Source organism: Spinacia oleracea, chromosome 4 (genome assembly GCF_020520425.1).
Source record: "Spinacia oleracea cultivar Varoflay chromosome 4, BTI_SOV_V1, whole genome shotgun sequence".
In the NCBI taxonomy this organism is placed as follows: Eukaryota; Viridiplantae; Streptophyta; class Magnoliopsida; order Caryophyllales; family Amaranthaceae; genus Spinacia; species Spinacia oleracea.
In genome coordinates this window covers 188603870-188631702 of record NC_079490.1, presented here as the reverse complement: position 1 = coordinate 188631702, position 27833 = coordinate 188603870, and the positions used below count along the sequence as shown (strand labels likewise).

The window sequence follows — 27833 nt, the reverse complement described above, 5'->3', positions numbered from 1 at the left end:
CTTTTGCCCCCACCAAAAGTGAGCCACACGAGACCTCAATTCATCACAAAAAGGCAATGGAAACTTAAACACACACATCGCATGCATAAGTAGGGAGAGATTGGGTCACCGCCTTTATCATAACCTCCCTTCCCGCCTTAGAAAGTACCAACCCCTCCAGCCTTGGAGCTTCTTCCATAACATCTCTTTAACACCTTTGGCAATAACTTTCTTCGATGGAAGTTATTTTTGATAACCATTCTACCGAATGCGGTTTCGTTTATTTTTTACATAGATTTTAGCCCGTGCGATGCACGGATTCTATTAAATTGTTAAGTTAAAATAAAACCCCTATATATACCAACCGCTATATTTTATATATTAGATTAGATTAGATTCTGATTTTGGATTGAATTTCATTTTAGATTTATTTTTTAATTATTAGAGTGTTTGATTTTGGATGAGATTGTATGTGCTTAATATTAATAGTTAATTAATAAAAATATCTACATGACACCTAATTATTTATCTACAAGTCACTCGACTTTTTAATTCAAAAATAATTTCGAAATCTTATTTTTCATTGGTCGAAACCATTAGATTGCCTACGTGACGCTCTAATAATGGATTAATGTTTGATTTTGGATGAATTTTAATTTAGATTTATTTTCTAATTATTAGAGTGTTTGATTTTGGATAGAGTTGTATATATTAGTAATTAATTAAAATATCTATGTGGCACCAAAGTAATTATCTACGTCACACTCGATTTTTTTAATTCAAAAATAAATTAGAAATCTTAATTTTCATTGGCCAGAACTATTGGATTTCCTACGTGGCGCTCTAATACTTCAACAAATATGCTTCCTTTATATGTATATATATATATAGAATCGGGATCTGGTGAGAACCACCCCTTAAGATGAGAACTGAGAACTTATCTCAGCCGTCGGATCCATTCAATCCTACCGCTCACGTTTCCCCCGCTCAATTCATCCATTAAGGGTATTTTCGTAATTTTTCTACTGAATGACCTTTCAACTTTTCTGAGATTTTCCTTCTCTCCTCCCGCATATTTTTCAAAAAATGAATTTTTGTTCAAGAATGAAATCTTATCGGCTTTGGTTTCGGATTTGTCTGCTTAAAAAGGCAGTAAATAAGGCCGTCTGACTCCTTCATGCATGCTCCACTTGGCTCGGGGGGCAGACTCCCAATACTCAATCTCAGACTTAACATCATTTTCTGGACTTTCTCTCTCCTCTTTTCTCATCTCTTGCGCTTCCTTTCCAGATTCTCATCTGCTCTTTCTTGTTGAACTTCAATTCTTGTTCTCGCAAATTCTGTTGTGGTAAGTGAATTTGATTCTACTTTTTATTGTTAATTTTCTTTAATTAGGTTTTCAATTGAATTTTTTTGCCTTCTATTCGATTTTTCGTTCTGATTTTACTAGAATTAGGGATTTGCTTTTGATTTCCTCGACTTGTATTTTTAGAGTTTCAATCTTCGTCGTTCTCGCAATTTCATTCTATTAGGTGATTCTATTCTAATTTTAATTGTTCATTTAATTTAATAGAGTTTTCAATTGAATTTTGTGCGTTTTACTTGATTTTTGTTCTTATTTTTCTTGAATGAGGGTTATGCATTAGATTTCCTCGAATTGGATAAATTTGATCGATTTGAGTTGATTTCATTGAATCCTTGTTTTGTTCTTTCATGAATATGCAAGTTGTTTACAAGCGTTTAGTTTGGTTACATTTGCGTTATTTTTCTGGTAAGATGTTGATGCAGTTTGTATTTTGAGTCCTACCAATGTCTGTTGAAATTTGGGATCAAGAGACTTGTCTGTTTGAGTAGTAACAATGTCGTTTTAGTTGATGATGATGCCTCGCTGCTTGTTTTTCTTCTTTGTTTTGGTATTGTGATCTGCTATGTCTGCTTGCTGTTGGCTTGGATGTTCTGTTGCCTGCTTCAAGGGTGCAATTGTGTTGTCAGTGTTGAGTTGTGTTGATGCTCTTGTTTGAGCTAGTTTATTTTTTTGGGCTGTTTCTTGCTAAATTTGTGTGCTGCAATTTGGTCAGCATGACCAAAGTTGTCCCACGCTTTCTGATGTGTTGTCGTTCTCTCTGCTGGATGGTATGGTATGGCTGATATGCTGTTCTGCTTGGATTGTGCTGGCTGCTTTGGTATGGGATTCAGAAGTCAGTTCTTGTCCTGTTCTTGGTTTGTGTCTTGGCTCTGTTGGCCATCTCAGTTCCTTGGTGTCATATGGGTTAGGTTTTGTGGTTATGATGATGTCCGCTGGTTCTGTCATGGGTATAAGTTAGTGACTGGGTAAGGGTGTGTAGTTGCAATCGTTGGGCTATACAGAAAGTTCAGGGCTCTAAAACGTCAAGTCTACCTCAAATTCAGAGTTGTAATTGCATCAATAACGTTACTAAGCAAATTTTCAGAAGTAATCGAGGCCTTTACTTTGAATTATTTTGATTTACTTTTTGGGGTTTTTGCTTTACTTTTATTTGTTCTATTTAAAAACATTATCCTACTAGCTCAACTGGTAGAGCATTGTGCAAATGCACAAAATATGTGGGTTCGAATCCCACGTAGGTTTGTTTACTTTTGAGTTTCCTTCAAATCTTCTTGGGACACTGTTGGTAAATACTTTTAAAATTTTATTTTTATTTACTTTTGAGATTTTTTAATTTACTTGTGAGTTAATATTATTTACATTTGAGTTTTTTTTGGTAAAATAGAGAATTTTATTACCAAAAGGTAGAAACACTAGAAACCATACTAAAAACAACAGACAGTTGCACGTTTACAATGCATCTAACCAAAGTATGTCAAACAAATAGCTATTCGAGAAGCATACCTCTTCTTCATATTGATCAATATCTGGATATATCGCAGCAATCAGTGCATCATAATTGGGATCATCTCTTAAAGACTGACGACTAGCACAATGTAAGCGACACGCGGGGCATTCATTGTTCCTGCAAATCTGGTTGCAACTTCAGATGATTGACTGTAGTATCAAGTCAATATGAGTCAACTCGTGCAATTGCAAGCTAGTACAGTGCAGGCCCAAAATAGTCAGCAGGCTGCCACATAATATTTGAGATACTTTGATTTACTTTTGAATTTTTTTGATTTACTTTTATTGAATTTTACTTTACTTTTATTTCATTTTATTTTTTGCTCCAGAAATATTTTGATTTACTTTTGATTTATTATGATTTACTTTTGAGTTTCTTTTATTTACTTTTGAGTTTCTTTTTCATATACTTTTAGAGACAACCTATGTAGGAATCGAACCTACATCCCCTATGCATCTGCATAGTGCTCTACCATTTGAGCTAATAGGTTTAAAGGAAGAATAATATTGATGCTTCATTATTATTATTAAGTTTACTTTGAGAGAGATTTAATTAACTTTTAGATTAATTTAGTTTACTTTTGGAAAACAAAACAGGAAACAAGAAGTCAACTTTCGCCAGGCTACCAAAGTTGACTTAAAAACCGAACCATCAGCCCTACACAACAATCCAAGACCCTACTGTTAAGATCCACCCTCAATGAAGACTTACCGTGTCCCCAAATCTTTTCGTTTCTTTTTACCTGTACCAAATAAACCCACAACAACTTGGCAGCATGTAACACAGGGGGACATGCCATACATGAAAACCAAAATAAATAAAATTCCTCTATGTGCCACTCGTGTAAAAGTTCGAAGCTATTGCACGGAAATTGGTGTTTATTAATCAGGTAGACAGGTACTACTGTCACAATAGCTACAAATTTGGTAATGAGGAAATGAAATGATAGATGATAGTTTACACAAGTTCAGGAAGTTATGATACTGAAACCGGATTTATTAAAGAAGACACGCATATTTTAACTTAGAGCTAATAACTTAGAGCTAATATTGTCTTATGGGCTTATATCAGATTGCAGTATAAAAAACTTCTTAGCTCCTTCCTTGGATCGAGTGATTTGGCACTATAAGATGTTAAATATGGCTAGGTGATCCTAATTCCTAAATTTTCTAGTTTACAAATTTCACTGAAACTTTATTTTGAGAGAGGGAATGAGGTTAGCAACCTTAGGTTGTGTAGAAAAGAACATGAGTTGTGTTTGTGATTTTGCAATATAAATACATATCTTTTTGTGAAATGATTTAACCAAAGAGCTAAAGCTGCCAGCATTATAAATTTCTGATGGATTCAGAGGCAGTAACACCATTATTGCTAACCATGAAACAAGAAGCACGGCTAACAGGAAAGACTCTAATCTTAGCACTGACTGTGCACCAAGGTCAACAACCAGCAAGCAACCTGACTGAAATAGAAACCCGTAGCCTAAAGTCAACCGGATCAACTTGCTTCACGCGATCTACAGTACCCACCAAACATAACCTGGCCATATTTTGTTTACTTTGGATCATTTCTATTTACTTTTTTCAGTTTTTGCTTTACGTACTTTTGAGTTAGATAAACCACTTAGTGCAAGAAAACCTCAAATTGCATCACATTTTCAAAAGTAGATAAATAACTAAGAAAAGTGAATGAAACTAATTTAAAAGCAAATCTCATAAACGATATCTCAAGTTGCATCGCATTTTCAAAAGTAGATAAATAACTCTGTAAAGTAAATGAAACTAATTTAAAAGTCGATTTAAATCATAGATGATATCAACTACCCATATTTCTTTCTAGTTCCTAGGACCATAGAGTTAGCAGACCTGGTAGTTTACCATAAAAAAAATTCAAACAGCAGAAACCATTATAAAAACCAATCTAACAGACTAGATATACAAACATGGTAGTTTTACCTCCAACAGACATATTAAATCATCAGACTGTAGTACAAGAATACATCTCCAACAACCAATTCTACAAACAATACCAGCTAACTTGACAATCCTAACATGAAGTTCAGATGGCACAATGCTGACGTTCATAACAAACTATCTACCCTAACTCAGCCAAGAAGCAAGAAGAAAAAAACTCGGTGAGACTGAAGATGATTATCTTGCACTGCCTACTGTCCTGCCTCGATAACAAGCCAAAAACACAGAAGTCCCTGCCCGGCTACGTCAATAAAAGAAACCCCTAACTGACTAACAACCGACAACAACAAAAACAACAACAACCCAATCGCAATACCCTAAGACAGACTGCAAGCTTAGAACCCGAACCCTGCAGTCAGACCCAGCCAAAACCAACTGCTAAAATGCAGCAACAGATTGTAAACAACAACAGCAACTGAGGCTGCATCACCCTTAAATAACTACACAACCAGGACCTAGAACAAGCCTATGTTATAGTTTTGCATGAATTTACTTTTTGACCTGATTGATTTACTTCTAAGCCTCAATTATTTACTTCTGAGCCTCGATGATTTACTTTTGAGCCTTAATGATTTACTTCAAGAACCAATAGTATCACACAATTTAAAATAGACCGATTTAATTTACTTTAAGAGACATTTATTTTACTTTAAGAGAGATTTAGTTTACTTTTAGGACTTAGGAGTGACTTAGTTACTTATCAGATTGTGACATCACATGAACAAGTTCATAAGCTTCCAGGCTTATGCGTGGGAATTTCACAGAAAAAAGTCAAGATGAAAACCGATTGAATCATTAAAATCCAGCAGTAAATTCACAGCAACGAGTAACAAAATTATAAGCCTAAAACCTAATTGAAATAAATTCACAACATTCACTCAAATTCACTTAATTTGTTCGCAAATCCACGAAAATTCACGAAAAACCTCCACAAAATTGACTAAAATCAATTAATTCAAAATTAGGCTACGCATACCATCAAATTGTATAAGAACAACATAAAATTTTAGCTGATTTTTCTATAAGCTTGAGAATTGTCTACTGTAAGCATAATCTTACCTGATTCTGAGCTCGAATTTGCAGTGAAGAATTGAGTCTTCGGAGAAGAAATTTGGAGTAAAACCGCCAGATTAAACAAGAAATTCTGAATAATACCTGATTTACTAACTGATTTGCAGATTTGTGTGAAGAATTTGAGCGTTGCACAAGCAAATTCGTGAGGAGAGAGATGAGTGCGTTTGAAATCGAGTGAGGAGAGAGAAATTCGCGAGGGAGTGAGTTGTAGAGAGAGAAAATGTCAGTTCAATCAGGAGGGGGAAAAGGAACCTTCCGGTTTTAATTTGCAACATATGATCTCAGCCGTCTGTTTTATTTTAATCCAATGGTTGTCAGAGGTTCTCATTATAAGATAGTTCTCATCTTAAGGGAGATTCTCACCAGAACCTGGTCCTATATATATATATATATATATATATATATATATATATATATATATATATTAGATTTAATAAACAGAAAAATAAAACTGCATTAATACATAACACCCCCTCAGTAAAGCCAAAAGTTCTTAAATGCCTTTCTAGAGAGAGGGGGCTCTCCCTTCTCTCTAGAAACCCTAGCCTCAAACAAGAAAAAAAAATCTAGATCTAAAATAAAGCCCTAAAATTTCAGCCGCCCTCCTAGTCTTCTTCTTGCTTCCTTCTCATTATCCAGCCTCGGTGATCGATCCTCATCATCTCCCTCAGTCGGGTCTTTGGAGATTGATCACCTTTATTAGCCATTTCCCTCATAATGTAGATCAAGGATTTTTCTTTGCTTAATCTAGACAACATGTAAAGAAAATTCCTTTGTTCATATCTAGACAAATTTGCTAGTCTACCCTTCAACTCTCATTTGGGGTAAATCTAGTCGGTTGTCAAGCAAAAAAAATAGAAATGTAGACGGTGGTCAAGCAAAAACATCTCAATCTAGTCGATTGTTTTCTTAGAAAATCCTTCTATCTTTTGTGGTTGTTGGCTTGGGGGAATAAATTTGTCCTAGTCGGACATTACATTTCGCCCTAGGCAAATTACCCCCATCTCGTGAAGATTGTCGTCGCCGCCGGCTTCGATGTCGTTGTCGTTGTTGTCACTGCCGCTTCCGTAGTTGTTGCTGCCGTCGCCATTCCGAACCTCTTGTTGTATCTTCTCCAACCAGTTATGTAAATAGCTTGAGTATTATAATTTTGTAAATCTGTACTATTTTTATTTCTTATTTTGGTTTGTATTATTTCAAATTTTGTTTTGTTTTTTTGGTAGATTTTCAATGATTTAGTTTAGGTATTGGGTTTGGGCTTTCGATTATCGGTGAGGTTGAAGAGTTTATCTTGTATCGATCGACTTATTATTTGTAGTCTATTTACCAAGTTTTCTTGGAACCGGGGCTGGGTAGTTTGAGGTTAGAATGTAGTATCTTTGTTGTCTTCGATTTCGTTTCTTCATCTCGTAGCCTGTATTTCATCCGAAAGGATGGGTCACCGGGAAAGGTGAGCTAGGCAGTCCGCCTATTTTTATTTCCTTATCAAAAAAATAAAAAAAAATAACACCCCCTAAGTTCTTTGACACATAAAACAATCCCAAATACCAAATTTTATTGACAAACATTGCATTAACCTCTTCTGACATGACTTCACGCCATTTTGAAAATTTATTAGCTTTTGAAAAACAAATTGGTATCTTTCTTTTTCAACTGTATTGAGATTTAAAATAGATTATATACATAATATTTAAAAGGCGAAACCCTAGTTGATTAGAAGTCACGTGTCATCACTCCTTCCATCAATCGGTTATTTTATTTTATTTTTTGTTTACAACTCCAACTCCTATTTCAGTCCATCTTCCTCATTCAACATTAATTCACCAATAGTAAGTTAGTAACCATATATTAATTAGCCTCTTCCACTCAATCTCCCCTTTTAACACTCAATATTAATTTTAGCATTATAATTTATACTTGGATTATTTCAATATTTAAATCGGTTTTTTCATGAAATGCCCCTGAGATTTGCAAAAATGCACCAAATACCCTCGCGTGTTTTTAATCATATAATATACCCCTAATTTTTCGTAATGTTCATGAGATGCACTTAGAGTTAACGGACGTTTGTCCACCGTTAGCTGCAGTTTACCATTTTGCCCTTAATGATGTTCTTCGACATAAATTTAAAAAAAAAAAATCAAACTTCTTCTCTTTCTCTCTCTTCTCCCATGTTCTTCGTCCTGCGCTCTGGTCTGCGGCGGTCAATCTCCTTCGGTGTTCGAGAATTTGTGATTTTGTTTTTTGGGGAATTGTAAAAAGGCTGCATACTATTTTGTGAATCGAAACGTTTCGCGTTTTGGAGATGATTTCTTTAGGAAGAAAGGGGTTTGAGCACAGATTTAGCAGTAATAATAATAATAAGACAGAGATGGAAGAAGAGACTGAGCTTGAAGAAGGAGAAGCTTGTTCTTACCAGTTACCACGAAGATGATGATGATACAACCATTGACTCTGATGTTTCCCTTTCTTATATATAGAAAGGCTCTCAGTTTTGATTTTAATTGGGTTTTGGTTTAATTTGATTTTATGGATTAATTTTGTAATTCAATTATTTGGTGTTCTTCTCTTTCAAGTTGTTTTTAGATCAGGAGTGTTTAGTAAGCATTGAAAATTTTCTTAATTGGTTCAATTTTGTTTGTATGACTGTAGCTTGGTTTGTTAGGAATTGTTTTTGTAGTGGCTAGCTAGTAATGATACTTACGTTTTCGAGTTCGAGGTGGGTGCATTTCGAATTGTGTTTTGTAAGTGGGTGAATGATGTTATATTTAGTGTCATGGGTAATGAAGTCAAAATTGTAGGTTTGAGATGCTAGTTTGAATATGGGTGATTGAGAAACTTTTTTTTGGATGTGAAATTCGGAACTAGCTTGTGTTATGGGGGGAGAGGTTGTGAAGTTTTGGTTTGAGATGGAATTTAATGTGAAGTTTGGGTTTTTCTATTGTTACTCGACTGTTGTTGATGTTCGTTGTGAGAGCTGAAATACTTTCCTGAGTTTCTAAATCACTTAGAGTTGGAACTTCTCGAAGACTTACTGGAAAATAGTTGGTCTGGTGTTCTAATGCTAGCTATCCTCGTTGGTGTCCATATCTTCTTCTAGCACTCTAGGCAGACGATCCAATGTTGTTATGCTGGAGATGGGACAACTACTTCTGTTGTTCTTGCACAAGGTCTAATCGCATGAGTTAAGGTTCTTTAATGAAGATGCTATTTGTGAGACTCACTTGATTCAATGATTGCGTGTGTAATACATATTTAAGTTGAGTTTTTCTTTTCCCTTTTTTCTGGCTAGGTGGTTGCAGCGGGTGCGAACCCCGTTCTGATCACCATGGGTATTGAGAAGACTACTAAAGCATTAGTAGCTGAGCTCAAGTTGATGTCAAAAGAGGTAATATCACAGGTAATTTACCCTTTTTGAGTATGCTAACTGTTATGAATGTGTAGTTACCAGTAAGCATAAATGATCATTTGCAGGTAGAAGACAGTGAACTAGCTAATGTAGCAGCTGTCAGCGCTGGCAACAACCGTGAAGTGGGGAGTATGATTGCTGAAGCAATGAGCAAAGTTGGAAGAAAAGGTGTTGCGACTCTTGAAGAAGGAAAAAGTGATGAGAACGGTCTCTATGTTGTTGAAAGGATGCAGTTTGACCGTGGTTATAATTTCACCTTATTTTGTTACTGATGCTAAGAAAATGATTGTGGAGTACGAGAACTTCAAGGTTTTCAAGTTTTTGTAAAGCTACTATGCAAATTAATCAGCTTTTTATGGAATATAATCCCGGTTTATTGCTGGAAATTTGTTACAAACTGCTCTACTTCATTGCTAGGAAAATTAGAAATGCAAACTAGTCGTTAGAATTAAATTCTGCAATTTAAAAGCAATTTGGGTAGTTGGTGCAAATAAGTTTAATAATAGGTGTATATTGTGCAATAGGTTTATAATTAGGTGTATTTGGTGAATTATAAACATGATTTAACGGAGGACTAACGGAAGATCGGTTTAGGGGTATTTGGTGCAAACTTAGGGAAAAATAGGGGTATATTATGTGATTCAAAAGACGCGAGGGTATTTGGTGCATTTTGGCAAACCTCGGGGACATTTCATGAAAAAACCGTATTTAAATTCCACATCTATTTGTTTTTGAATGGATGATCATCCTAAAGAAGGGTGGGAGGCAGACTCATGGGCTGTACTATGATGATGGGATGTGGCAATGTATTCGTGCTGGTTGCCATTGTTGATCGACTAACCAGTAACCACCCACAATTCACACAATCCCTAATCTGATTCTATACACCTAACTGACTACGGAGTACTTCGTATTTCACAAATGCAATGCAAATAACATGTAATTTACTCAAATTACATATTTTATATTTATAGTATTACTCACATAATTGCAAAATTGGATCTACATTTATGTAATATCCAATAATCCATTCATCTTTTAAACCCTTTTTCAGCATAAAAAAAACAAACATTAAAAAACCACAAATTAACTACATCTAAACCCAATTTTATATATCTAATAAAAAGGTGCTAAAATTGCAACAAAAGATTTTAGTGACCCCAACATTTACCAAATTACAACAACTCCCAACAACAAAAACAAAAACAAAATTGAAAATTACTCAAAATTAAACAATGGAAACCTTAGCACCAGCATCTTCAAGCTGCTTCTTAGCATCTTCAGCATCATCCTTAGAAACACCTTCCTTCAATTTCTTAGGCAACCCCTCAATCAATTCTTTCGCCTCTTTCAGCCCCAGGCTAGTCAATGCCCTAACAGCCTTAATCACTGAAATCCTTGCATTGCTGGGTACTTCATCAATTGAGACATCAAACTCCGTCTTCTCTTCAACAGCGGGTGCGGCGTCGGCAGGAGCGCCAGGGGCAGCAACAGCGGCAGCGGGAGCAAACGACGCCGCGGAGACTCCTAGCTTGTCTTGAAGCCAGTCTACGAGGACCCTAGCTTCCTCAAGGGTGAGGCCGGAGAGCTGAGTTCCGAGTTGTTCGATTTTCTCCGGGGCTTCGACAGCGGCGATAGGGCGGAGACGGGTGGTGCGAGTGGAAGAGAGGGAAATAGGGTTTGTGGTGGTACGGAAAGGGAATTGCAGAGGTTGAGGGTGTTTTGGGAAAGTGGAGGAGTTTGGGTGGGAGGTGAGAGAAGGGAGGTTGAGGGTTGCCATTGTTGTAGTTGCTGCCATTGTTAGTTGTTGTTGGAGGAAGAGGAGGAGAGAGATGAGAGGATTAGATAGGAGGATAAGGGGGGGGGGGGAAAGAGTGAAGAATGAAGATATGAGTGTCAACAAAATTGTGGGATAGGGTATTTATATGGCTTTACTGGATTTTATTTCCGTAACAAAAGAAAATGTTAGGAAAATATTAAAAAACGGGGGCATTCCGAGAATCGAACTCGGGACCTCTCGCACCCAAAGCGAGAATCATACCACTAGACCAAATGCCCAACTTATTGACGGTTTTTTCTGTTTTGTTTATTTGTTATGTAATACTCAGCTCAATTTCCCACGCATGGACTTTGCATGGTGGATATGGGAGTGGCGCACAAAATTTGCATGGCTCTCATGTCCATGGCGCAAATTCTGTGCATGGAAGACATGGAAGTGTGCGCCGTGGACATGGAAGCCATGCAAAATCCGTGTGTCACTCTCATGTCCACCATACAAAATTCGCGCACGAGAATTGAGCCACAAACCATGAACACCACGCACACCCTTTGCGCCGACGACAAGGGGGTAACGCACCATATTCGTGCCGACTCCCGTGTCTTCGGCGCATAGGGTTTGCGCGGTGTTCATAGTTTGTGGCGCAATTCTCGTGCGGGAATTTGAATTTCCAAAAAAAATAAGTGAACTTGAATTTACCTTATGCGGTGGCGATAATGGACGAGGAGGCAACGCCGTCGACGTGGGCCTCTTTGATACCATTATGAGACAACAAAAAACAGAGTTGTGCGGCGGCGGTAGGGGTGTGATGAATTTTAGACCGGAATGGGAGCAATTGCGGTGGTGTGTAAATTACAGGGGTGGTGTTGGTGCCGGCGTAAAGTACAGGGGGAGGGATAAGGAAGGGGATGGGTGAAAAGGGGGAGGGGTGAAATCAATTAAAAGGGCAAAAACATACATTCACACAACCTTTTTCGACGAGGGGGTCTATAGATCTGTTGTAGCCGTGACAAATATGATTTTCATCTGATGCGTCTGATTGTAAGCGAAAGATTGACCTCCTCTTCGATCCCGCACAAATTTTTACGGTGCTTGTTAGTTGGTCTCCCCCCCCCTAACCAGAGTACATGAAATTCAATTTTGACGGCTCCTGCAGATCTCCTCCTCAGTGGCAAACATCACCATTCTTTATAGCTGCGACCATCCCTTCACGACTTTCACTTAAACTTTCAATAAGGCTTTTATCCAAAAAGGACTTTAAGTAGCAATTCAACAATGAATCAATGACATTAGGATCGAGGGTGAGAACCTCCTAGTCATCAACTCCGTCAAGGGAAGTTAGAGTACTCCTTCAAAGCTTCAAAGTATCGTCAACAACATCAAACTCATCAGTCACTTTTAGCATTGAGAAATTCATCATATTTTAGAGTAAACAGGTCTGGAGGTCCCTAAACTTTGCCAAATTAAAGGAGTAGTTTAGTCCCTCAAGTTTCAAAAGGAGCAATTTAGTCCCTCAAAATGGATGGAATCATCTACTTTTGTTAACACCGTTTAATTTTCCGTTAAAGTCAATAAAATAATAATAAAACTGCTTTAAAAAAGTGGAAAATTAATTTACACATGTATAAATGATTTAAACTAGCTTCTTTTGATTATTACTTAGCTTTTTGAACTTACTTAGCTTTTTTCACATGACTTTTTCACATTTACACATTTCATCTTCACCTTTCTAGTTCCTTCCCCACTCACCACCACTTCACCACCATTTCACCACCAATGAACCTCCTTTTTCTGAGTAACACCAGCCCATCTCCACTACCCCTGCGCTAAAAAATGATACTCCTCCTCACCCATTTTCTCTCTCCTCCCTTTCCGAGGTGGGCATGGATGAATTACCTCTATGTTCATGTGGTGTGTGCCAAAGATCTCCATGTTAACCCTGTAATAGGGAGCTCTGACCCGTATGTGGAAGTCAAGATGGGGAACTACAAAGGCAAAACGAAGCACCTTGAAAACAAAATCAACCTTGACAGGGTGAATTGGAAGAGTATCATTGCCAACTTTTGGGATTATGTTAGAGACAGGGTGAATTGAAGTCTATGAGGGTGAACTGGAAGATTAATTTTAATCAAGATTTTGCATGCAACTTGATCTTCTTCTCTAAAGAGGTAATTAAGGAGTATTAGGAGGAGTATTATTTATTATTTTGATTATTTTTTTACTGTTCTTGGTATTCCAGAGATGAAATTACCAAGAAGATCAATGTTGGTCTCCAAAGAGGAAGCATAATTTTGTTTGAATAAAGATATTTAATGAATATTTATTTTGATACAATTTTATCAATTTATTGGAGAATCATCCATTTTCTACGTTTTTTGTTCATTTGTTTGGTATTTTATCACTGGGAATCCAACATAATTGTATTTTAAAATTGTATTTTGTCAATAGGAGATTTTGATATTTGTTATGGAGAATTAAGGGTTTTATTATTTTAAAAATAATAATTTATGGGTATATGTTGATTGATCAAGCCTGAATTTATTCTGGGATTAAATGAATTGTACTTTTTTCTTCAATTATTAGTTAATAAGTCGAACCGAATGTTGTTGCAGAAGACTACTTGAATTTTAGGAAATTAATTTTAGGTTGGTTTTATAATTTGGAGTATTTATTAGAGGAAGATTTTACAATAGCTACATTAAAATGGTAGCCACCATAATGTATTAAATCTCAACCATTGAAATAAAGTTGACTAATCTAAACCATTGATTATGTTGACTTCTAATTATTTAATTAAAAATTATTTTTTCAACAAAAAAAATGCATTAAAACTACCCCACCTTCATCCGCCTATCATCCACGAAATCACGCAGTTTCTATCTCAAACAGAAATTGAGTAAAATTTCTGAAACTCTTCAATTCAAAATTGATGTTCCTAACGATTTGCGATCTTCATATTCGGGTGGTTGGTTGAACAAAATTTTTGAAACTCTTGGTTTCTTTCTTGAAGTTCTTCAAAAATTGTGGAATCATCATCTATTAATCTGTCTATTAAACTTCATATCATGAGCGGTTTTATTAAACTATCTATTCAAATCATCTATTAAACTATCTACTCCGTATTAAAATTTCAAATCATGAACAGTTCTATCTTCAAATTCGGATTCGCTCTTCAGTTTCTATCCTATTAAACTTCTCCGGTGAATCGATTTTTAGTTTTTAATAGTCTAATCCCCTCATCTCTTCAATTTATCAAAAGTACAATTGTTATTTGAAGGCAAGATATTTTTTCTTTAATGTCATTTCGGTCTTCTTTATATGGTAATTGTCCACTTGTTATTCAATTGTTATTTGAAGGCAGGGGAATTGGTATCCCTAATTGTTGTGATTAAGTTTTTTTTTGATAAAAGGAGAACTCCAATTAATTAGCAAATGCGAGCAGCGTGGTATCATTGTGATCCCTTAAGTTATTAAAGCAGATAACGCTTGATTTCATCAGCATAACAAAATTAAGTACTCAGTATAATTTTCGGATAATTTTCACGCTACTTCAAAATTTCACAGTTGAATCAAACCATTTATGCAGGAAATCAAAATTCAAGGAATAAGAACATACCCAGATAAGTGTATAATTTTTAAACAAAAACCACTAATACTATCTAACTCGTTCATACTCCTGAGGCAAAATCCAAGATAAATTTTCATTAAAAGCAGGAAACTTGATGAAAGAAAGGGGAAACTTATGACACAACAGAGAAAATTTTCATTAAAAGCAGAGTAGGCAATTATTCCAGGAACAAGAAAAGTGATTAGGAGAAAATACCAAATAATATAACTGAACGTGAGAGTATATTTTAAAAAATATATAAATTACTTTTTTAGTAATACAAAAGTCATGGTAATCAGTGGTGTAAATGAGTCAACAATAATGAAGGGCTGAGATTTAATGTATTGTGGTGGCTACCATTTTAGTGTAGCCATTGAAAAGTCTTCCTTTAGTAGAATATCAATCTACCTTTTTTCTGGAGAAAAGTCAGCCATGGTGAAGCAACCAAGAAGGAATAAAGAAATGATGATAAAAAAGATGATTTTTTTTTAAGTATTGAATTTTTTTGTGTAAGTGGGCTGTCAAATACTCTATTTTTTGAGAGTTATAACTGCTACTCCGTAGTTTTGAAGTAAAAAGCTAGGTTAAATAAATTTACCTTTATTATATACTCCCTCCGTTTATTTTTGTTTGTTACGTTTTCCTTTTATGGTGTTTCACAATGTTTGTTACGTGGAAGAATCTTTCCTTTTATAAATTTATTATACAATCATTTTTTGTGCTATCTTTTAATTTTAATTGGTCCAATTTTTTCAACTCATTAATTTCTTTACAATTTCCCAAGTATGTTCTTTTTGCTTTTCCATTATTGGTTCATTTTGATAAATAAAACAATCTTATTGGTTGTTGTAATGATTAATGGATTGAGGTTTTACTTGGGTTTATTTTTTTAATAAAAAAGAAAAAGAGTCTTTATTATACGTTAATAAACGTGCAAAAGTCCAAACGTAACAAACAAAAAGAAACGGAGGGAGTAATTGTTTACTGGTAAAAGTTACTGTTATTTTGTCCTTTTCTGTTTTTATATTAATTTGCCTTTATTTTTAATTTATTTTAACAGACGTTAGTAACAGAAGCCAAAAAGCAGCGGATTCCATCCAAACGCAGGGACTAAATTGCTCCTTTTGAAACTTGAGGGACTAAACTGCTCCTTTTGGCAAAGTTTAGGGACCTCCAGACCTGTTTACTCTCATATTTTAGGGGGTGTTTGGTTTGAATGTTGGAAAGGGAGTGGAATGGAAACAAATAAGAAGGGGAAAGGATAAGGTTAAGTATTACCATTATTGGTTATTTGGTATATCCTAGGAAAGGAATCACTTACCTACGTTTCCCTTACTTGATGTTTGGTATGTAATAAGGAAATAAATCTCTTATGTAGTGTATGTATGCATGGCACATCTATATATACCAAATATCCCCTATATAAAAACCATTATGACATAACAAAAAACAACAATCTGCAGCAACAATCTGCTAGCAATCTGTAAAAAAAAAAAAAAAAAACAATCTGCAAATTGCAATCTCATTGGCAATCGGCTAAGAAAACAACACCAGTGAAATTGTTTTGCGCTTCGTTTCTTCCCTAGACGTGCCATTTCAATAACCTAGAAGTGAAGCAATAATAAAAAGCATGTGACTACATAGAAAAATTACAACATAAATCAAGGCCAAAATATTCCAAGCAACTAAAAAACCCCCAAATATTCACTGTTTCAAGTTTTAAGACTGGGTTCTGAATATCATCATGGGATTGAGTCCAAAGAGAAATTATATATAAGTAGACCAAAGTGACAATAAATTAACAAATCTGAATGGTTAACTGCAAAGCATTCAAGGAAGTCAACTCCTAGTAAAATTGTCATCGCCAAACAAAGAACACAAACAACAACAATTATGTCAATCTCTATCAGGCTATGCAATTACGAAAATCTCTATCATGCTTTGATAGTTACATTTTGTTGTCAATTTTTTATGCCGTCAATCAGAGACATGGGTTTGGAACTTAAAAAGCATATAGTTGGAAAAAAAATTCAACAAACACTAATGAAATTCATAAACTACCATGGAAACAAAACTCCTTAGCAATTTTAACCGATTAAAAAACAATTGAAATCCCCAAATTCGTGGGGAAATTGCCATTGAATTAATTACTCAAATTCGTGGAAAAATAACTATGATGAAATTCATTAATGTAATTGAATAAAAACAATCGATCTACTTCCAAAAACAAGGTCCAATTCATCGCTGAAATTTTCGAAGAATAGTTGATAAATAAAAACCGAAACAATAATCAAAGAAATTGCGAAAAATAGTCGATAAATGTTACTGTTGTGAAAGAAATTGCCGAAGAACCCAATGTTGATCGGAAAATCGATGAAGATGAAGCGTGAGATCAGATCGAAATTCAACAGAGAGAGAGAGGGGGAGAGAAATAGAAGCGGCGAGAGAAGATAGAGAAATTTGAGGGGAAAGGTAAGGGTTACTGTAGGTTTTACAGCAGAAACTAAGGGATTTAGTTACCCTTGACAAATGGTAACAATTACCAAATCTCTACACCAAACAACTACTAACGTAAACCGTTACTTAATTCCCTTTCCAGCTCTCAAAATATTCATACCAAACATCTCCTTAGGAGAATCAAATAGAACAACATATTGGATAGTTAATGTAGAACACTCAATTCATTGTTCAAAGTATATTAATTCTTACGACAGTCCACATCTATCTAGATCTTACATAGCGATAAACTAGGAAAAAACTCTCGAGAGGAGGGTCTCCGTGTGTATTTTTCTTACCTTATAAACAAATATAATATGGAATACTGTATAGAATACATAACGATCCATTGATTAACACAAAATGATCTGCCAAAATTAAGTGTGAATATATCCCAAGCCAGTAACCAGTAACCACTAGTTGGTTACTGGTGTTATGTAATTTACGACAAGCCTTAACTAAAAATAAAACAAAATAACAAAGATAGATTTTAGTTCACCACCTTCGACGCCTTGTTCCATACCAGTACGCAAAGCCAGCTACTGAAGCAGCAAATACAACGCCAGCAGCTGCATGCCAAACGTGTAGTGGTTTTTGCACTAGTATATCGGTGGAACTTTCAACGCTAACACTTGGTGATGGTGGCAACTTCTGGCAGATTTCAACGGAGAAGCTCAAACCTTTGTTTTCAAGTTCAGTCAAGTTATCAACTGAAGGTTTAAGCCTAGTAGCTCTGGATAAAGCCTCATATTCTTCTTTGTTTCCGCCTTCAAGGAAAGACCCAACAAGTATCCCATCTTTTACCCAATAAGCTCCAAAGCATTTCCCTGAATAATCACCAAAATGAATTATCTCCCCTGTATTATCCCCGTAAAACTGCCAAGATAGACCAAAGACTCTGGAATAAAAGAATGGAAGATAGTCAAAGTCTTCGGTTTTCTCAGGTTTCATTATTGCACTCACAGCATGTCTTGCTGTCCTCCTTGCAGAATCAACATGTTCAAGTCTACGAATTTCACCAAACATTTTTACTGGGAATGCTGCTACATCTCCAACTGCATAAACTGAGCTATTGCTAGTTTGCATTTTTCCATTCACCTTAATCCCACCCTTCTCTATTGACAGTTGCCCTTCAAACAAACTAGTATTTGGACGGATTCCAATTCCCACCACAACCAAATCAGCAGGTACACGACTACCATCCTTGAGATTCACAGCCGTAACCTGCGTTGTAACTTGTAACGTGTTAACAAATAATTCAGATGACTTTGTTAGATCCAAATTCCAAATACATTAAAATGTGAACCTTCAATATTTACCTTCCCACTCGAATCAAATTCAAAAGACATCAAGATTGTCCCTTTCACAAACTTGACTCCTTTACCCTTGTAATAATCCTCATAATAATCTGCAATCTTGGTTGTGAACAACCGCGGCACTGTAAAGTTGGAGAATAAACATTGCATGAAACTCCCAGATAATGAAGCTTTGTTCAGAATCAGACAATGAAATGGGAACAGAGAATCTAAACATTTATATTAAAATGATAAATCTGCGCAGGCAGCCAATATTTTTCCAAATATACAAATCATCGAGGTTTTGCAGTACTTAAGAACAAAAATCAGCTATTGGACACATATTTTTTTTCAAGTTAACCTTGTTCATGCTATGATGTTTCTTTTACAGTTTTTTTGAAAGAAACGCAGCCCGGACATGTTTTCAGAAAACAGAATGATATCAATTTCTTACTGTGAAGCTAGAGAGCATGCTAGGCTACATAGATACAAACTTCCAGTAATAAAGTCGGAGCTTCATGCACAACCAAGATCGTAGAACTCTCACATTGTTCAAACAAGCCTTGTCCAGGGCTAGGTTCAGCAGTTTTATGGTCAGTGATATATATCAACATATCCAACTTTTGTTGATGTTTGTATGTCAAATGTTTTAAAAATCAATAGATATTAGCAAAACAAATCAATATTTTTCTCTTTGTTCAGAGATTTGAGACAACCCAATGTCTCAAACTCTCGATAAAATTCCATGATTTATAATTTACACTTTAACGTACTCGAATTCGGTGTAAGATTTTGCAGATATTGCAAGTTTTAATGCGAATATCAGTGAAGACACGAATATTTCCAAAGACATTTCATTATTGTTGGAACCATGAACAGCTAATTATCATCCAAATCAATATGATGTAGTCACTATGATTATCTTTAAGAAATAGTTATATACAACTACACTTGGTCACTTACTGCAATGGTCCTCAGGAAAGACCATAGTCACATTGATCTTGTTTATGACCAACGACGCAGCACATTCCATTCCTATATAGCCACCACCAATAACAACAGCATTTCCACCAACACAAGATTGGATCCCGCCAACAAGCTTGTTCGCATCAGCAAGATCACGCAAATAACACACGTTTTCAGCGTCTGATGCATTCACCCCAAATTCTTCAAGCTTCAAAGCCTAAAAATTATGCACAGAAAATATTTGAGTCTGTTACATATATTTTTCAAGAAATTACAATTTATGTTGTCACTATAAGAATATGAACAGTATTCAACCAGGTAACAAAAAACATTAAAGTTTTCTTGGTAACTGAATTTCATGCTCTTACAAAAATCTAGCCCCCTTATGCCCTTGTGTTACCTGGTGATTTATTTTTTGGTCAATTTCCAACATAAATTATTGATGTGGTGGAAGTATGATTGAATGAAAACAAAGGCAGGTAAAAACAGACATCTTGTCCACTAGTGAAATATGTAAAGTTGTCAAACTATGATGAAAATATAAGGCAAGCACAAATAAATAGAATGCACTTAACCAAGAAGAATAGACTTCAATACCCGAGCGCCAGTAGCTACGACGAGAATCTTGTAACTTATAGTCTCTCCAGTTGCTGTCAACAGTGTCTTTCGCTTTACATCAACAGACTTAACACGAGTTCCAAGAACAAGTTCAATGCCTGGATTCAGCATCCAAATTTTTATCTGTAAGCAACATCACTTGTGCCTCAATTTGCTACATAACATTCTTGCATGGCTTTACGTTACCTTCAGCTTAAAAAAAATATAAGAAGTACCCAACTGCTTGCATGCTTAAACCTTTAACCTCAAACAACAATACTCCAGCAGACATAACTAAGTAATTTAAGACAAATCATCATCGTCAACACACAAAAGATCATTTTGTGGCAAGTCACAAACGTAAAGAAAGATGTGTACTAAATTAGTAATTGATGCTGATGTATGTTATCAAAAGTTCAACAGCGACCATAAACTAATTTGGTCATTACTCCGCGTAAATTCTCATCCTTTTACTTTTACGAAATGGGTTCTATTAATTTATGCTATCTATCATACAGTTTAACTGTGAGTCTCTGGCCACAGACACAAACTGATTTAGTAATCACTCCATAAAAATTCTCTTCCTTTTACTTTTATGAGACGGAAACTATTAATATATTCAGCTAATGTATGTCAAAACATCACGATGTTATCAGGCCGCCTTATGACTCTATAACATTTTAACTTTATTGCAACACATGCTTCTTAGATTACGCTCCTCGTCTTCTAAGGCCTTAACATTTAACGGGCGCACCACTTAGTCACTTACAAGGAACTACTAATCTTCAAACAAGAAGATCAGATTATGTTGATGAATTTGATACAACTTAAATGATTATGCTCTACCATGATAAATGACCATATGTGTTTGGAAGTCCTCCGAAGGCACAAAAGTGAAGTAAACAAAGGGAATCTACTTTATCTTATTATTTACACTACCATCAAGGCATCAACGCAGATTATTATTGCAATATTGAACTACAACTGTTTAGTGTCAGCATCCATCCAAAATTTTGCCAGTTTTACCATTGATGAGCAGCACACAAAAGTATAACACAGCCCAAGGTCTAATCATTAGAAATTATAGCCAATAGAAATCTCACATATCAAGCTTCGTCCAAATTATTATGACGTTACAAAACCCTCTCACTAGTATCCAAACCAAAATAAGTTGCACCTTTTCCTAAAATTATAAATAAGAGAATCAAATTTCAACAATAGAAAACAACAACTTCCAAGTAATTTGTTTCATATATGATATATCATGAGGGTCAAACTGCCAAACTATGTGGGAGTCAAAAATATCTTTTTTCTGACCATGACAGTATGCACTCAACTGATCATAGCAGCATAAATGTCAAATACCATCGAAGTTCAAGAAAATTTGGGGTTGAAAGTGGCAATACCATGTTCATTGTACCATTTTGTCGTCAACCTTTCCTCATTCAAACCAACACATGTATGAAATGATGGAAGCCGTGCAGGAGCTGCAATCAAGCATGAAATTTTGGGTTAAAAAATAATTTCATAAATCATAGCGGCAAACAGAAAGCACGAATATTTTCAGAGCATAAGCCAGAATTCAAGGCTGCAGGAAAAATGCATCCTCCTAAAATCTGCAAAGACAATCTAAGATGCGGATAATAATACTTAGGAAACATTTACTTTGTCAAGGCATTACTTAGAATGTTCCTTTTAAGGAAAACAAAATCCTATCTTGATCTGCGAGGAATTAAAACCTTTCCAAGTCCAGTAAACAGACACATATATATATATGATAGCATACTTCCCTAAAGAAAACTTATAATCCAATTCAGCTATTGACTTAAAGGTAAACTTTAAAGGTAGCCAATATTAACTACATTAAAAAAATAGTACACTTCGCCAAACCACGCAAGCAACACGGGACAAAGAGAGTACTGTTGCATCAAAAAGATTTATGGACAACATTTTTCATGTTTCAAATGCAAATATAAATTTTAACTGGATCATTAGATCAACCTAGATATAAGATTTAACTGGGAGTGTGGTGAACTAGCTTAGTAAGAAGGGGTAGTTTGGCTATTGCATAATTAGTTGGTTAAGGGTAGCTTGAGGAGTAAGATAGTCCACTATAAATAAGTGAGTAAGAAAAGAGAAATTATCCAGAATATATGTAGCATCATTTTTTTACTTTGGTTTAGCGCTTGGGAGTGTATCAGGCCGCTCGAAAGCTTGATAACTATCCTCCATTTTCTGTAATTGCATATTATCAATCAAAATCTCTTTCTTCTTCCTTTAATTTCTGTTCCGGTTATCTTAATTCATAACAGGGAGTCCCATACAAGTTAGGTCTCACTCAGTCAGATGCATATAAAAGATTGTTGGAACTGAGAAAATAAGACTGCATAAAGCCTTCTTAAAGTTGTCCAAACCAAACACAGAACTCTGTTTACTATTTGAAAACTTCTTCAAAAGTATGGCAACTAAAATAAGAGGAAACTGGTATTATTCGATAGTAACTTCTGTTTCATGGAAAACAGAAAGCCTACCTTCAGGAAGCAAAAATCCTTTGCTTAATGCAGGCCTCTCATAAGGAGCAACCTGGAAAGAACAGTAGAAGCTTCACAATTTTGAACATCAAATAGCATCAAGATTATCTCCATTGATTTAATACAAGTCAAAAAAATAATAAAAATTATAAATATGAAAGAATATTGGTTAATGATTTTGTTCCATCCGGAAGCAGCACTGTGCCACTATCTACCTCAGAAAATTTTAAACAGAATACGCCTAAGTCTAGGTGTGAAAACCCATAAAATGTTCTGCACTCCGCATATGTAAATAAAATGTTCTCTCATGTGTTTAGTTATCCTCTGCGTACCTCTGAGCCCTTGGCCTTTCAAGCCAGAGACTATATAACCTTCCTAGTCCTAAACCTTAAAACGTTCCTCTGCATTTCATCTGACGAGTTTGCTACAACAAACATCGATTTGGAGCTCAAAAGCTAAAACTTAGACTTTTATATGGCCGCTAAGGAAATATTCAGAACTACTGAAAGAGGGCTAAATTTCTCTCTATTAAGAGTTTTGGTGTTTCACCTATTTCAAAACATACTCTAAGCATTAGGCACAGGCATGAGTCCTCTGACCCAACCTTGAGAAGTCTCCAGGAATTCTTGTGTTGGCTGCATGAATGGTCATGCAGCCATATCGCCTGGCCATGCCACGCTTCCAGAAGCAGGGAGAGTAGCAAAGTTGTGCCGTGCCATGCTTCAATTCCAGTAGTTTGAGGCATTACATGAAGAACAATTGCAATCGATTTATGGCTTATTCATTAGAAGCATCCTTGCACTATATGAGGTATCTGTGGTAATTCAAGGGTGTTGAGTCTGTTGACCATTCAAAAACATTCCATTGTTATTGTTCACCCTCTTGTATAATCTGTTAATTAAACTAGTAAAAGACTCTAAATTAAACAAGTAAAACACTCTCGATCAACTAGTAAAAGCCTTTGGGTTTGCTGTGTTTGATTCTTTGATTATTTCCATCGACGAAAATATACCTTGAAATTGAGACAGGTCTATTTTGGACAAAAGATGACGGCCAATTTGATTAGAAATTATTAATTCAAGGCCTAGGGAAGCAGTAAAGATCCTCACCATAAATGATCGTATCTTAGAGAGTCCGTTAGACCCTTGTGCATAGCACAACCAAGGCTATTTCCTTGCCCATGTACCTTGGAAGGTATAGCCGGTTCCGGTTGTATGTGAAGATGCCAATGCCCAGAAGTACAACATCCTCATCCTAATTCACAAAATAAGTGCCACTTGTATCCAAACACTAATCTGGGATTGGAGGAAATGTCATCATCTCTCCTCTAATCAGACAGGCATTTATTCAAATTCAACCCAAGCATAAGTTTGTTGAATCATAATTCCTAGTAACTTAAAAAAAACCCAAAAGAATCACAAACAGTATTATCAGTAATACTAAAACCCAGAGAAAATTTGTGCCAATAAATTAAATTCAGCTATTCACCAGAAATCCTAAAAGGATATGGAAGTTGACTACGATGAATTCAGAGTGTTAAAACTAAAAGGGTATGCTCCAATAATTTGCATAAGATGATCCATAATAAGACAATAAAAAGGAAAGTACCTACCGATTCTTCAGAAATGATGCAGAGTTCACCAGGAGAAACACCATTTTTGGTGAATTCGAGAGCTGCATAACCAGCTGCTACTCCACCTCCCAGTATCACGTACACAAACGCTCGCCCCATGTTTGTTCTTCAATATTCAATAATTCAATATTCAATATTCAATATTTAGAGGAGCCACAAATTCATTTTGTTGGAGAATGGATTGGAGATGATATATTCTCAATCCGTGCCGTGAATATCGAACTCTCCACCTCACACATTTTCTTGTCGCGCTATCCTCCCTTGTCTATTATTTTGCGGAGGTTAAGCGATTGTAATCGGGTTCTTTGATTTGGAATTCTTTTAGGGTGGTAACCAAGCAACTATAACCGGTAAACGGGTTGTTTGGATCGGTTCTCAGATTGGATTAATTTGATTCAGGTTATTTTGGGTCACTCTGGAACTCTGGGTATAGATTTTGGTCGGATCCATTCAAGTAACAGGTATAATTCGATTAATGTATAGTCGGATCATGTTTGGTCCCGGTTAAGATTTCGGGTTAATTTTGATTTGGGTTATATCGGGTCAATTGATATTGGATATTTTTTTCGTCTACGTCTTATTTGGGTCAGGTTAGATCATGATGTAGTAAACTACCTAATATTTGGGATCGGACGATTCGGGTCAATTTGGTTCAATTACTTGGTTCAGGTCAATCCGGAAATCGAGTCATAGCAAGTCAAGTCTATTTCGGGTTTATTTCGGTTTCAATTAAGATAATTTTTGGGTTTTTGGTTAACTTTGGTCTTCACTACAAGTCAATATCGAGTATCAGAACAGGTCAATTGGATCGCACCGGGTCAGTTTTCTCGGGTCTAGTGATAAATATCCCAATAACTTCCCTTATAACTAAGCACCCTAAAAATCATCTAAAATTGCTGGCCATGTTTAGTTATTTATAAGTCGTTAGTTGTTAGATAATTTTATTAGCTGATTTGTCTAACTGATTACATTAGCTAGTTTGACTAGTTAATTACATTAGCTGCTTGTTAACTATAAATAGCTATGAAGTATAAGATGTTTAAAGTTAAAATACTACTCCCTCCGTTTCTTTTTGTTGTATCCGTTTCCATTTTAAGCATTTCATATTGTTGTATCCATTTAGAATCTATTCTATTTTTGGACATACATTTTATCCTAAAATACCCTTACATTTCTATCTAATTACCAAAATACCTAAAGATTCTACCCATATTCCCACCTAATTTTCCCCACCCATAATATTTAATTCTTTTCCCTTCCCCATATACCCACTCTCTCACCTCCTTTATCACCCATCATTATCACTCCTCTCTCTTACCTTATTTCTTTATTATTTTTTTCACTCCTTTATTTATTATATTCTCTTAAACCCAATCATTTCTCTTACACCCAATCATTACACTTATACCCATACAAATCAATATTCCAATTTTCTTAAAAACCACACCAGATTCCAAATGGATACATCAAAAAGAAATGGAGGGAGTACTTCGTATAAAATAAACAGAAATCTAAAACTCTTCCAAAAATCTAGCTTTCAAAAAAATATTTTTTGGACCAAACTTTTTTTTTTCAAACAACTGCTAAACAAACGAGGACGGAAAGGCGGCTAACTGTTACGGAGTATGTGATTATTATTATTTTGATAAACAAATTGATTTATTGATAAAAAGTCATACGACATCTACATAAAGATTTAAATCTAACAAATACATAACAATCGAATCAAATAAAAACTTCTTTTCACCATAACTACAATCGTAGTATATCAAACATTCTGTATATCCTCTTTTATATCGCTGCGATTTACCGGGTTTAAACTACGTCGTTTTGATATTTTTTGCCAAAAAAATAAATAAATTAAAATCACATAACTAACTTCCCCCCCAAACCACGCATATCATGGTTACTTTACAAAAACAATCGGTTATTTATATTGATTAAAAGTCAAAGATTCTATTAATATTTTAACAAATCTTTACAAAAACAATCAGTTACTTTTATTTGCATTTAAATCTTTAACAATTTACATTGTTTTATTTGCGGTTTTATTCATACTCCATATTTCTCGTATCATGTATTAAATTAATATGGAGTAGAAATACAATACATGTGTAAAGGCATATAAAAAAAACAAATCATAAAACAAAAATACATTGAAGGTGTAAAAGTACATGATAGGCCAAAAAAAAAAAAACATTTAACCAAAAGCACATAACTAAGACCAAAAACAGATTACTATATATAAATGTACATCTTACTTCACATAAAAGTACATATTTACAACTACAAGCACATAACTATGACCATGCTAATACTTTCACTTTTGTTCTATGGTAAATGTTAGTAGGAACCTTATTAAACCTGCTCATGACCTTGCTAATATAGCAAGAAAACATGGGATGGTCGATGTTGTATAGTTTTGTGTGTTTACTTTTGTTGTCAAAAAAAAAAAAAACTATGACCAAAAAAATATTACTTCGCATAAAAGTACATATTTACAACTGCAAGCACATAACTAGGAAGAAAAGCACATGTTCAATTGGAAAAGGAAATCAACACAAAATAGGACAAAATCTAATTACTGGTGATAAACACTACGTCTGCCATTGATTAAGATGCATGACTGTTCTTGGGTGTAAAGAAAACCCATAAAATTCCAATTAATAATAGATAAAATTAACAAAAACTGTCAAAATAAATAAAATAAATTAACAATTAAATTACACATGAAAATAACATCAATACACACTTACTTGAATAAATGAAGATTAACACATACGAAATTTACGAATTTGAGCAACTGTGTCGCCTAATTTGCGATTTTTGGAGATGAAGATGTTCTTTATTTTGGTTTTCCCCTTTTGACGACATCAACGAGGATTCTAATTGATTCTCTAAATCTTTTCCTTTTTCTATTGACTTTTTATTTGGCAGTTTTTTAAATTTAAAAATTCTATCCTAATAACTGCCAAAAGATACCAAAATACCCGGAAAGTAATTTTGTGTTATTAATTTTTTTTGTTTGGGTCTATAGATCTGTTGTAGCCGTGACAAATATGATTTCCGTCTAATTCGTCCGATTGTAGTTGAAAGATTGATATCCTCTTCGATCCCGCATAAATCTTTACCAAAGAAACAAGCTGAACTAAACTAAACACACAAAACTTAACTAAAAACAAACCCACCATAAGGGTACTTACTACACCGAAACAGTCAAACCCACCATAGGGTACTTACCACACTGAAACTATGTAATTTTATTGAGATCTAACGCAAAAACACAACAAAATTGAAAGAGAAGGGGCGGAAATAACCAAATTTCCGAAGAAAATTGGCTATTTCCGCCCTAGAAAACCCTAATTTTTGTAAACTCTAAAAAGAGAGAGAAAAGAGGGAGAGAGATATGAGTTAGAAAACCTACGAACGGAGTATGTGATTATAAACACATAACACGGATTGTTTTTTAATTTTAACATTGTTCTTGTTTACTCCCTCCGTCCCTTAATACTCGCACCGTTTCTACTTGACACGCTTGCCAATGCACAACTTTGACCACCAATATCTTTAACTACATATTATAAAAACTTGTAAAAATATTAATATTTTGAAAATATATATTA

The 27833-nt window shown here is 35.0% G+C and overlaps 3 protein-coding genes and 1 non-coding gene across 10 annotated transcripts; 1 reads left to right on the top strand and 3 right to left on the bottom strand.

The window, feature by feature from the left end:
* Positions 1 to 1174: 1174 nt before the first annotated feature.
* LOC110782621 (chaperonin 60 subunit beta 2, chloroplastic-like) lies at positions 1175 to 9897 on the top strand. 5 transcript variants are annotated; one of them, XM_056843432.1, is made up of 3 exons: positions 1175 to 1327; positions 9192 to 9299; positions 9374 to 9897. In XM_056843432.1, the coding sequence occupies exons 2-3, from the start codon at positions 9228 to 9230 to the stop codon at positions 9578 to 9580; spliced, it is 279 nt and encodes a 92-aa protein (XP_056699410.1). In that variant the 5' UTR covers positions 1175 to 1327; positions 9192 to 9227; the 3' UTR covers positions 9581 to 9897. The 5 variants fall into 5 exon arrangements, 4 of the variants coding, with proteins under 4 accessions (XP_056699410.1, XP_056699411.1, XP_021842480.1 ...); XM_056843433.1 differs by having other exon boundaries at positions 9192 to 9287; positions 9374 to 9637; XM_021986788.2 differs by lacking the exon at positions 1175 to 1327 and adding an exon at positions 7871 to 9089.
* Positions 9898 to 10305: 408 nt separating this feature from the next.
* Positions 10306 to 11182, bottom strand: LOC110782793 (50S ribosomal protein L12, chloroplastic-like). The gene has a single exon (NM_001426352.1). The coding sequence runs from the start codon at positions 11104 to 11106 to the stop codon at positions 10537 to 10539; it is 570 nt and encodes a 189-aa protein (NP_001413281.1). The 5' UTR covers positions 11107 to 11182; the 3' UTR covers positions 10306 to 10536.
* A 112-nt stretch (positions 11183 to 11294) lies between these two features.
* TRNAP-UGG (transfer RNA proline (anticodon UGG)) lies at positions 11295 to 11366 on the bottom strand. Its single transcript has one exon. It is a non-coding gene; the product is annotated as a tRNA-Pro (tRNA).
* A 6071-nt stretch (positions 11367 to 17437) lies between these two features.
* LOC110782792 (monodehydroascorbate reductase 4, peroxisomal) lies at positions 17438 to 24517 on the bottom strand. 3 transcript variants are annotated; one of them, XM_056843429.1, is made up of 8 exons: positions 24190 to 24501; positions 23687 to 23872; positions 22578 to 22629; positions 21453 to 21533; positions 20047 to 20165; positions 19447 to 19666; positions 18508 to 18626; positions 17438 to 18412 (listed from the first exon to the last, which is right to left on the bottom strand). In XM_056843429.1, the coding sequence occupies exons 2-8, from the start codon at positions 23687 to 23689 to the stop codon at positions 17684 to 17686; spliced, it is 1323 nt and encodes a 440-aa protein (XP_056699407.1). In that variant the 5' UTR covers positions 23690 to 23872; positions 24190 to 24501; the 3' UTR covers positions 17438 to 17683. The 3 variants fall into 3 exon arrangements, with proteins under 3 accessions (XP_056699407.1, XP_021842735.1, XP_056699408.1); XM_021987043.2 differs by lacking the exon at positions 23687 to 23872 and having other exon boundaries at positions 24190 to 24517; XM_056843430.1 differs by lacking the exon at positions 23687 to 23872 and having other exon boundaries at positions 20047 to 20190; positions 24190 to 24206.
* Between the last annotated feature and the right edge of the window lie 3316 nt (positions 24518 to 27833).